Source organism: Physcomitrium patens, chromosome 10, assembly GCF_059467195.1.
Source record: "Physcomitrium patens ecotype Gransden chromosome 10, ASM5946719v1, whole genome shotgun sequence".
In the NCBI taxonomy this organism is placed as follows: domain Eukaryota; kingdom Viridiplantae; phylum Streptophyta; class Bryopsida; order Funariales; family Funariaceae; genus Physcomitrium; species Physcomitrium patens.
Window position 1 is genome coordinate 5,456,758 of NC_143419.1, and position 12,414 is coordinate 5,469,171.

The 12,414-nt window shown below is 28.1% G+C and overlaps 1 protein-coding gene across 1 annotated transcript; it reads right to left on the reverse strand.

The window, feature by feature from the left end:
- Positions 1 to 566: 566 nt before the first annotated feature.
- On the reverse strand, positions 567 to 1,910 carry LOC149988228 (uncharacterized). Its single transcript, XM_090253941.1, has 3 exons — positions 1,849 to 1,910; positions 1,591 to 1,742; positions 567 to 1,470 (listed from the first exon to the last, which is right to left on the reverse strand). Exons 1-3 carry the CDS (start codon positions 1,908 to 1,910, stop codon positions 1,094 to 1,096), a joined length of 591 nt encoding a protein of 196 aa, XP_090110067.1. The 3' UTR covers positions 567 to 1,093.
- Positions 1,911 to 12,414: the final 10,504 nt, after the last annotated feature.

Sequence of the window (12,414 nt, forward strand, 5' to 3'; positions counted from 1 at the left end):
ATTTTTGGAATTTAGAAAGAAACTTGGACACAATATTTACTACTAAATATATATATATATATATTATTAGTTCGTCATAAGTAAAATCCTTCCTCTAATTGGTATTGAAAATTCTTCTAGATTCTTTTCTTACAAAAATTCATATATATATATATATATATATATATAATACTAAAACCATAAATGCCTATGATACAATACATACTTTATTTGAGAGCTTAAAGAAGTATTTTTGGAATTTAGAAAGAAACTTGGACACAATATTTACTACTAAAAAATTATCAAGCTTAATATAAGTGAGGTGGTTGAATTTTTCTACTATACTTTGATATTTTACAACATTCATAAAATAAGGCTCGCATGTTATGTGTGAGCTTTAATTTCTCATTCATTGATGAGTTAAATAGCTAAGCATATTCAATGCATACATACGTCAAGTGAAGAATATTCTTAAAAGTAACCAAACACTCTCCATTTAGAGAAAGCAAGTGATGTTTCTTTTAGAGAGCTAAAACATTCAAAAGCAAATATTAAGCTTTTGTTTGAGCAATTGGACTCATGTCGAAATATCAAGAATACCTCTATATAATAGCATATATGCCCCTAGAACTTATGCCCCTAGAATTGTTAAAAATGACATACATATCTTCCACCTTGATAAAGTATTAGAAATCTGACAAATTCATTAGTGTTCATATGGACCAAATAGTGACTTTTGTGATTTAGTGTGTCGGAAAATAAGAAAAAAAATGAGAGTGCCGCAGTTGCCGGAGAGTGCACAGCATGCGGCTCTCTCCGCAGCATCCTGTCCACGTCGCCTCCAGGTAAGCGCCAACCTCCAAACCCACGCTAATACTGAGAATTCAACTCTGAGATCATGTCATCGTGAAGGCCTGGATGTTTTCCAGGGCCACCATATTACACAGGGAGAGAGTACCCTGCAGAGAATTGTTGGAGGGGGCGTTGGCGTTGATACGGCGCCTGGAGCCCGAAGTGACCCGAAGGTGCATGACTAGAGAAGATACTGAGACCATGTTGGAGTATTTGGTGAGCAATAATGTAGACTGTGCATAAGATTTGGGGGGAGGAACCCTTATGATGAGACAGGGGAGTTGATATCAATGTTGGTATACTGGTTGCCCGCTTTCTGTTGCATTTGAGGTCGGGGTAAGGACTTCCGCGGTGTAATCAGCTCCACAGAAGAGTTGAAATGATTGTCACCAGGAAAGGGGTACATCTGCTCAGCCTTGACACTGCGGGATTTGAACATGCTGCTGCCAGGGGTTGAAGAATATTCAAACTGCGTGAACATCAGGTCGTTGTCGAACTCGAAGGGTGAATCAAGTGGGCTCCTAGGCGAGTTCAACTGCTTGATTGTTGCTTCACCGTCGCAAGAATCAGTGACTAGAAACGCGGAGTTGTCGGAGAGAGAGGGCGAGCCACAATTGATTGTCGAAGATGACTCTGAGCCTGAAGATTGCACACAGAGAGAACGAAAAGGTCCGAGAAAAGCATTGTTTACGAGCGATAAGTCACTAGCTAAATTAGATTGATTTGAATGAAACACAGCGTGACAGAGCTAGTACTGACCTTGGCGCTCAAGAATCAAAGCAGATGCGGTCTGAACACCGATGTTCAATGCAGGTGTCAGGTCCTTGCGGTCCGCAGACTTCTCCTTCTTCGGAGACTTCTTCAATCGCAACCTTGTATCATTGGAGCCCGTGATAGATACAAGTAGATTTCTTCATCCTCTTTGTTTTGATTGCGTGCACAAGACGGGATGTTGCGGGGGAGAGAGAAGCGGGAGGCGACGGTGGGCGGGATGCTCCGGGGGAAAGAGCCGCATGCTGTGCACTCTCGGCCAGCTCCGGCACTCTCCTTTTTTTGACAATCTGCCCAAGAGTGCACATCATGCAGTACCCTTCTTCTTCTTTTTTTGACAATCTGCCCAAGAGTGCACATCATGCAGTACCCTTCTTCTTCTTTTTTTTTTTTTTTTTTTTTTTTTGACACATTAAATCACAAAAGTCACTATTTGGGCCCATATGAAGGCAAAAACACTAATGAAATGATAAGATTTTTAATACCTTATCAAGGTGGTATGTATGCTATTATTAGAAATTATAGGGGCATATATGCTATTATCAAGAATATAGGGGTATTCTTGATAGTTTGACATATTTGAGGGGTTTGTATGATATTTTCCCAAAAAGAAAAAAAATTAAAAATTTGAAGGGCCTTTTAAAATTGGCTATGTGGGTTGTAAGATTAAGTTGGAATAATTTGGTTAAGTTCCTAAGTCTTTTCAAAAATGCAAAGAGCTTTTCAAAAATGCTAAGCCTTCTTATTTCACAATAAAAATCTAGTTAATGGTATGGTATAAAGACTTATATGTTTATAGAAAAGATTGAATTATGGCGACTAATTTTAATGACACAATAATGTGCCAATTTTGAGCAAGAAATCACATAATTACTACAAAAGCAAAAATGCATTATAAAAAGTTATAAAAAATGGACTAGAAGATATTAGAAAATGTTGCAAATATAATTCACTCCAGATATTATGCCACTTTTCTCTTTAAAAACAAATATGATTTTAAGATTTTTTATCAAATTCAATAGCATAAAATAAGAATTTAATTTTTTCACTTTGAATAAATTATTAATAAAAGAAAAATCTCATATATTTTTAGTAAATAAACTATTCAAAATATAAAAATAATATAGTGGTTATATTAATAAAAGAGAAGTTAATAAGATACAAAAATGATTTAATATTATGTAACAAAGTTGGAAGCATATGGAAGTTAAGAAAATATTTTTACAAAAACCATGTGATACACATGAAACTAAAATCAACAAGGCTAATAGTATGTAAAAATAATAAAAATGATAATAATAAAAAATTTAACCAAATTTTTTTAAAATAAATTTATAGTAAGATATACTTAGTTCATCTAAAAGAATTGAAAGCAGATCAATCTATTGTGGTTACACATGATGGCCAAGACAAAGGAGAGAACAAGCTTGAAATGCTTACATAATTTTCAATGTGTTTAAAATAGAATAAAGGAATATAAAATGAAGTTGAACACAATCTGTTTCAAAAGCTTCTTTTAAAGTGAAGAATAGTAGCATGTTCTATCTTGTCCATTTTCTTGTATTTCATTTATGAGCATTATTTCTTAAAAAATACATACAAATTCTTGAAATGATGTCGGAAATTTTTTGGACTTTAAAATGAAGTTTGGAATTTTTTGACATTGATAGAATAAAACAAAAATTTGAGTAGATTGAGCTCTTATAGAATTAAAATGCAAAAATTCAATTTTGTTAAGAAATGTAAGTGAGATGTTATTAATCACCAAGAAGAGAGGTAGTAAGGGAATTGTACTAAGAAGCAAAAATTTATTTAGATCTCTGTAGTGGTCCCAAATGTTTAAAAATATATAACTTTCTCAAAATTTATCAAAATTTAAGAAGTAACAAACCTACTAACACTCACATATCATATTAAGAATGATAGAGTTTTTAAGTAAGACAAAAAAAGTTTCATAAAAAAAAGTACAACTTTAAAAGATTTAAAAATATCTATTAGAATTTTGGAATTTTTTTTCAAAACATAAAAATCCTTAGAAGTTGATTATTGTAATTAGACAAAGGAACATGTAGTCATATCTATATTATTTCATACATTTATATTTTTAAAAGTAAATTTGTAAGCCAAAATATAGAATTTAGTAGTTTTTTTTTTCTTATAAATATTTTTTGTATTGAATTATTCTTCATATAATAGACATCTAATAAAAATCCATTCTTTTATAATTACAATATAAAAATATTCATGAATTTAATAGATTTTTATATTATATATTTTATGAATTTTAAAAAATATTGTAATTCTTTTTTATGGTTATCTTTTAAAATTGATAACATCTAATTTAAGATCTTTTCATGCCTATTTTTAAGTAGAAAAAAAAATACATACACTTAAAATCTTATTAGTTTGTATGACTTATGTAGTTCAAAATACATTTAATAAAAAAGCTTGTACAACTATACAACTATAAGGGTTTTTAAATGTCTAAGATTGAATTGAATTTTTGACTATACAACTTATATCATAGTATCTTTTATTTTATTTTATTTTATTTTTATTTTTTTTATAATCCTCTACCAATTTTTTCCTTCAAATAAAGAAAGACATCACCATAACCACCTACAACTTAGAACATCCTCACATCTTACACACTTCATTTATTTACACATTTATTTATACATTTATTTATTTACTTTACATATATATATATATATATATATATATATATGTATATACACACACATAGTTTTTGTCTCCTTTGGTTTATTCCATTGGTTTATCTCCTAAGCTGTTTTATATAATAGAGATATATAAGAGAGATAAACCAATGGAATAAACCAAAAGAGACAAAAACCATCTCTAATTGGCTCCATCTCTCATTATTTTCATAAAAAAATCTCATCAAAAGTGAAGGAAAAGATGATTTCACAAGGCCATAACAAAACCATGTTAATATTGATGGTAACAAAAGATTATATACAAATGCATGATATTGATAATAATCCACACTTAAAGTGCAATCTTGTGTAGTGGATACTCACATTATGATGAGGTTACATCCTAGTTCCATTGATACAATTTTTTTTTTTGTTTTGTCTCTTAAGCTTAGGTCATCAACATTCTTTAGGGTCTTTGCTCCCATAAGCAATAATTACGTTGCCCCAATAAAAGTTTGTAGAATAAAAACTTTGTAATATTTTATTTGTAATCAATGTCTAAATACATTCTTATAAGCTTTTATATTGATTATTGTATGTTGTGGTTGATTATGCAATAGATGAGGCAGAGAAGTTGGGCTATACAATAAAAGCTCTAAAAAAATGGACATTGGATTCTAAACAAGAAATGGATATTATGGCTGCATTATGAAATCCATGCAAAATGCCAAAATAAAATCCATGTGAGTTGAATCTATGGATTGGATAACATGGCTATCGGGGTGTTATCATTCTTGTGGATATTTTTGATTCATTTAGTTTCAACCAATTAATATAAGAAGTTGTTCAACATTAAAGACATAGTTGACATACAAACTTAAAAAGGATATTGTTGCAACTTATCAAAATTATAATCTCGATTTTGTATTTTCACTGGATGGGAATCCAAAGTAATATCTTACTGCTCCATCACTAATTGTTTTTGAGAATGGTTTGGATAATGAAAAATGTGACCTTGTGATGTATTTCAACCATGTCTTTTATGAACAACAATGGTATTTGCAAGTAGATAGCAGTGAAGGAATTAAGATGTTAGAAGATTGTTTATTTTTATAATTTAGATTTGAAGGTGCATCATTGTTGAATTATTTGGCAAAAAAATTAAGATAAAGATTAAAATACAAAGTGGATGGTATTGGAGAGTATAATATATAAAAAAAACCATGCTTAATATATCCAAGTGCAATTTGAAATCAGGATTTTATACATGGTGTAGCATGACTTTTGTACATTAGGTTTGAACTTCTTATAGAGAATTTGTGAGTAAATCCTTAAAAATGATGATTGGCATGTATTTTCGGATTTTATTTATTTTATAATTGTAGATGAATAAAATACATATATAAGTGGTAGGGAAGCTTGTGATAATTTTGGTCTTTGATGATACGTCTTGAGATTTTGTCTTTTTGTATTTTTTTATATAAGTGTTGCTTTTGTTCATTTAATCTTGGCTTCATTCATAGTAGGTGCCTTAAATTCTTCAATTGTATTAGTTGGTTATGGTTATGTAGGTACAAGTTCTTAAAAGGGTATGTGTAAATAAAATCCATGCAAGTATGTTTTTTTGTCATTTCTATTGGTAACTAGTCTTGAAACATCTTTTTTTTTTCACTATGTGAAAGTGTGATGATCTGAAATATAATGGCAAGAGTAAAAAATAAATAAATAAATAAATAAAAAATAGTTTTAGTATTTTCTAGTTTTTTAAAGTTGTTTACGATGTACAATTGTTATATTGCTAACTGTCCACTATTTGAATAAGGTTTGCATAATCATGTTGAATTAAAAAAGTTTCAAATGGCTTTGCATTGTGACTCATACTTGAACATCTAATAATTATTATGAATAACAGTGTTCAAGATTGAAGAGAAATTCTTTGCCTTCATTACCATTGTAGAATAAGTAGTTATTTGCTGATTTGTAGATACTTAGTTTATAGTGTAAACAGGGATAGATGACTGTTGGAAAGGTAGTTCAGTAGTTAAAATGGATGAATAGTTAGGAAAAGCAGTTTTCATTAGAGATGTAGCAGTTGGTATCTCGTGGTAGGATAAGGAGGATGAGAGAGAGGAAGAAACGGCCATTACTGTAATAGTGTGAGCCGGGGTAAGCTTGGTGCTACCTCTTTTCTTTTGTTGTTATGTTCTTTGAAATAAGAGTATTGAGAGTTTCTGAATATTGTGAAGTGAATCATGGAATGAAAGTATGAATAGAATTATATGTTATTGAATGAGAAGAAGAGAGATTGAATGCTGAAATCTGAATGTAGTTCAGCAGAAAGAGTGAATCTGTGGTTGTGTGAAACACTGTAATGTGAATGGTAGTTCTGTGTGAAGAATTCCAGTAATTGGAATGAGGGTAATTGTGTGCCGAAGCTGTGATGTTGAGGTATTACAGTTGGAGATTATAAGAGTGAAGATATATTGGTGAAAATAACAGTTATTGGTATGACTGAATTGTTGTAAAGAAGAGATTGATAAGGTGAAAGGAGAGATTATAGTTTCCTTGTGTGCTTAGACAATGGAAATAGAGACGATATATTGGAGGTAATTAATTGTGTGACCCTAACGTGAACGCTCAAGCAACTAGTCACTCCCCGTGTTCGAATTCCCCTATACAGATTTATTCTGGGAGGTTTCTTTTGGAATAAGTAAAACGAGTAACCACAATCATGTATCTAGAACTATATTCTTGAATTATTTGAAAGAATGCTGCACGCCAATAAATTCAGCACATGTACAATGACTTAGTCAAATATACGTTCTAATATGCATATTGAAGCTAGCAAATTATTGTACATACAATCAATATGTGATTGAGGCAATATAAACATATAAAATAGACTAAAAAATATACTTCTTTAATTTTTTTATTTTATCATAATTTGTTATTTCGACAAAATGATATACACATTAAGATTTCTATAATTCAAAAAAAAAATCTTTGTAAAGCTATTTTGATATCTTTAAATTAATTGCTTCATCAATTCTCTTCATCACCTCATGAGTGAGCATAAGAAAAACTTACAAGGCTTTCATATTCTCAACGGTATGCACATTTGATCAATACAAATAAACAAGACAAATGTTATATTTTAAAGACAATTTTACTTTCATTCCTCAAAACAATCTAATGCATAGTAAGATCAAAACTTATTAAAAACTACATATTACTACTTGAAGATTATATATAATGAATACAACAATCATTAAGTTTTTAAACTAGGCAGACCGTCTTGATTATAGAAAAAAATTAAAATTCACAAATCCAAAATAAATTATTACAATTTGTATCATTGTGGTTAAAAGTACATAAATCAGTTTGATAGCTATAGTAATAATAAAACTGACATTGGGATTCTTAATGCATCAAGTTAGATCCAATTATGCTAAAGAAGCTTCAAGCTCCCCAGTAATAGGCTTCAAAGCTTCTACCTTAATTTCTCCAACAAGAGACTTGGTTGCTAAATGTTACGCATAAACAAATTAGTTATCAATATTTTGTTCTAGATTTACTCAAGAGAGAAAAAATCTCCAAGTCTATGTATGTTTACAGTTATCATAGCTATCATTGGGTGGACCATAACATATTGGTGTCTTCAAGAGTTTTTTATGACATTATTTTTGAAAAACTATTTTGACTTGATTCCTATTTATATGATTTATAGTCATATCATGTATTTATTTTTATTTATGATTAAATTTTCATTGAAGAAATTATTGAGCTTGTGTTATATACAACAAATCCATGTTGAACTTATAAAGCCTCGTGTGATGTGGAATTCATACAATCCAAGCAAATTTTTTATAGTATATCTGAGTTCTTTAATTTCTCTTTAAGTGCTTTGATGCTTTGATTTTGTTACTTTAGTATGAGGCTTTAATAATCAAAAAGCACCTTTGTAGTAACAAAAATTGGGTTTTTTGAATTTTTTTTGTATCTTTTATTTTTTTTTATTGATGGTGCTCTACAATGATGTTTTTTTTTAGTTTCATTAGGAAGAGAAAAATGAAACAATATAAATTTAATTTGATGAATGTAAATTTAAGCTATACAAACTTATTATCTTTATTATGAAAATTCATAAAATAAGTATAAACAAAATATCTACCAATATTCTTAAATAACATGATTTTATTGGAGTTTTAAAAGTATTACCAATTACAACAACAACTGTTATAAAAATCCTAATTATAAGAATTTGTATATATAAATTAGTAAATATTTTTTAATAAATACTTGTTAGATCATTTATTTATTTTGATTTAAAAAATATAATAACTTAAAAAAATTGAGTTTTTTTATTATAAAAAGTTATTATAAAAAGATGTTTAAACATAATCAATAGATATATATATATATATATATATATATATATATAGATGTATGATCTTTACTTTCATATTATTATAACATATTATTAATGCATTATGGTATTATAATTTAATTAATTAAGTTATATGTGCTTATTTTTATTTTACAAATACTATATAATCTTGCTCAAATACTCAAGCAATATGGTTGTATAAGAAATTTATTGAAGTGTAATTTTGATACTTATAATTTTTATTTTTATTTTTTGTAACAAACTCACTGTAATTATTTGGCAAAACTTATGCCATTATCACTAGTCTAGCTTTGACAATAATTGGAATTAATCAAAGAGAAATTTCTCAACAATAGTGTAGAGAATGTAACACAACACAAAGAAAAGCTAAAATAGTTTATTGCACAATACTTGCTTAATAATATCAAAGAAATTACAAGAGCAGTCAAAGAAAGGGTGTAACTATTGTAGATGAGAATGTTGATCCTAATTAGAGAGCAATTGATCTACAATATATGAAAGATTGTAAGAGAGATGAAGAAGAGAAAGAAGATATCAATCATTGGAACCAAAAAAGGATGCAACTACAATAAGGAAAAAATTATGAGGAATTGGGACAAAGAAGGATTGAAGCAATGTATAATCTAAGTAAGATGAAAGTTTTGTGTTAAGAAGTAGAAGGACATGCTACTATGATTAATGAAAATAATGGTGGTTGTAGAAAGTTTGTTCAACTTATGAATCTTTGAAAAAATATAGGCAAAAGACATGAAAAGAAGCAATCTTATGTTTACAATAAGAAGAAGAAGCAAGAGTGCATAATAGAATAAGAAAAATTAGTGAACAAATTGAGAAACTTTTTTATGAACATCATAATAAAAGAGAAAGATTAGAAGGTTGTCATAACATCGGAAATATAGACATTCAATGCCCTTATTGCAAGGCATTCTATTTGATGGATGACCAAACTATGCCATTAATAAAATTAAGTCTATAATTTGGTACATGTTGTCTTTATAGAAAGGTTTTCATACAAAGAATTTGGATGGCATGATGAAATGAGATATAGAGATATAAATGTTAATAAAAATAGAGATTAAAATATGCAGATTGCAAGTATTACTTAAATGTATCTTTATGCATGACAATTGTTTTTACAATATAATGAATACTTTATTGTCTTACAAGCTAAAATGTTGCTACAAGAATTTATTGTCGATGCTTAGGCAACAACAAAGTAGAATTAATTAAAATATTTGAATACAAATAAAGATTGATTACATGTAGATATATATCAAGGATTGGTAGCTATTTTTGGAGATGCACAAAACCAAGAAGTTGATGTGTAAAATCTAAAGTAGAAGATAATTCTTTCATCATTTCATATTAAAAGTACAAGAAACCTATTTGAGATTTTTCAAGATTTTATAACCATTTTTGGTATAATAACTGCAAATTTATGGTGGTCAAAGTTCTCAAGTGTATTTTTTTTAAGATAAAGGCTTAAAGATTGTTTGGACTTGGTAGCAAGATTATTTGTACTCAAACATTGTACATTAATTGAAGATGTTTATAATCATCATATTTTAGGACATACACTTATAAAAGTATATACTATTGATTTTGAAGAGCAATATTTTTTTTACATGGACTTTTTACTCTTTTCAATATAAAAAAAAACAAAGTAAAAAATTTGACCAATATTGATTGGATTATTTATGCAAAGTTCTTCCTTAAAAAAGAAGATTCATTGTTATTTAAAAGAATTAGTACTTGCATGGTTTATAGTCTATATGGACCTCAAAATATGCATGCTTTATGCATAAAGGATAGAATATGCCAAAGTAAATATCTAAAAAAATATTAAGAAGTAACATCAATAGATAAAGATAGCTATCTTCAATATTATAGAAAGAGTGATGGAAGAACTTTCAACATTAGAAATTATGTTCTACATAATTAAAATATTATTATATATAATACTATTTTTGATAAAAAATAAAATTATTATATTAAAATTGAAGTTTGAATTTCAATTTGTATTGTAATTTTTTTAAGCACATCTATTAAAAGTTTGATTATATAATAATACAAATTAGAAATGAAAAAGACGAGGTCAAGCAATATATTAGTAGGATATATTGAAGCTCCAAAGATAACATGGTCTTTATTTGGAATAAAAATGTATGAAAAAATTTCAAATGTAGTTAATTAGCATTGTATCTTCTTGAGATGCATCAAATAATTTTCAATCCAAATAATTATACAACAAAAGTCTAAGCTTGGCAAAATACAACTTTGTTGCTATTTTTTGAAATGTGTGAATCTATAGAGATTGCTTAGCAATACAATTATCAAGAGTTTGTACAACATTTCATATTGAACAAGACATCAAAAAAATAGACAATAAGACAATATAGATTTGTAATTAGAAGGTTAAATTTTGAAGATTAAGATTCTATTGCAAAAGAAAGATTCTATCTTTGGCTTTTTCTAATGGTAGTATGCATACTATGTTCATTTGAAGATTTATATAGTATAAATAGAGTGTTGCAACTAATTTTTAAGAATATATGCTTAGAAATGAGATTTTTAGAGAATGATAAATAGTAGAATCAATGTTTGGAAGAAAATTCCATAATAAAAATAAGGAAGCAATTATAAACATTGCTTGTTATTATTTTTCTTCAATGTTTACTTACACATCCAAAAGAGCTATAAAATAAGTTTAAAGAAAGTTTTTATGATGATGTATATTATCAATTGATTCAAAATTATGGAATTGAGATGCCAAAAGAAAGATATATATTAGATTATAGATTCTTTCTTCTTGATGAAATTCTTCAAGAATCAAGCAAAACAATAGCAAATTTTTCATTGATGGGGTTGTCAAAAAGAAATTAGAATGAAAAAACTACAAATCAATTGTTTATGGAGCATATAGCATAACATTGTGATGAACTAAAACAAATAGTAGAAGAATAAGTGCCAAAATTGAATAATGAACAATGTACCTTATATTTGGATATCTTTGTTTTAGTGGATAACAATCTTGAAAAGTTGTTGTTTTTAGAAAAACCAATAGGAAAAGGAAAAATATTTGTCTACAATATAGAAGCAATGAAGTTCCAAAGTGATGGAAAAATTATTTTGTGTGTTGCTTTCTCTAAAATTGCAACACAATTTTTATGTGGTGGATAGATTGCACAGTCTATGTTTAAAATTTTGCTCTATCTTAATAAAGAATTGTTTTGCAATATTACAAAGAATACACCATATGTAGATGTGTCAAAAAAGATAATTCTTATCATTTGAAATGTAATACCAATACAACATCACTTTTGAGAGTTGTTTTACAATACAATATTTTTGTGTAATTTATTTAATAATACTTTCTATTTACAGATTAAAAATGAATTAACAATTATAGATCCATTGAAAAGTATGGTGATTCTTCCAAAACGTATGAAAGTAGATCTAATATTAAATGATTTAATTCAAGTTGTGTATGTAGGATTAGATAAAGATGAGACACTTGGAGATGAAAATTTCATTAACATGTCTATTTTATCCACACAAAATTATGATGTTGATGATCTAAATAAGAGAGGAATGGAGAGATTTTGTAGAATTTCATGTATTTACTTTAGTGCAAATATAGCAATTATGGAAGATGGTGCCATTGCTATACTTAAACTATTCAAATACTTGCAAAACATTGCTCTATATGAAGGACTTTGCATGAAATTATGCCTAATCATTACACAA

What these genes read in the sequence shown, in the direction of transcription:
- LOC149988228 (XM_090253941.1), bottom strand. Translation starts at nt 1,910, where the DNA reads ATGTGCACTCTTGGGCAGATTGTCAAAAAAAGGAGAGTGCCGGAGCTG. An exon ending in GAGCTGGCCGAGAGTGCACA is followed by an intron (nt 1,743 to 1,848) that starts GCATGCGGCTCT and finishes AAGAGGATGAAG; the next exon opens with AAATCTACTTGTATCTATCA. An exon ending in TTTGATTCTTGAGCGCCAAG is followed by an intron (nt 1,471 to 1,590) that starts GTCAGTACTAGC and finishes TGCAATCTTCAG; the next exon opens with GCTCAGAGTCATCTTCGACA.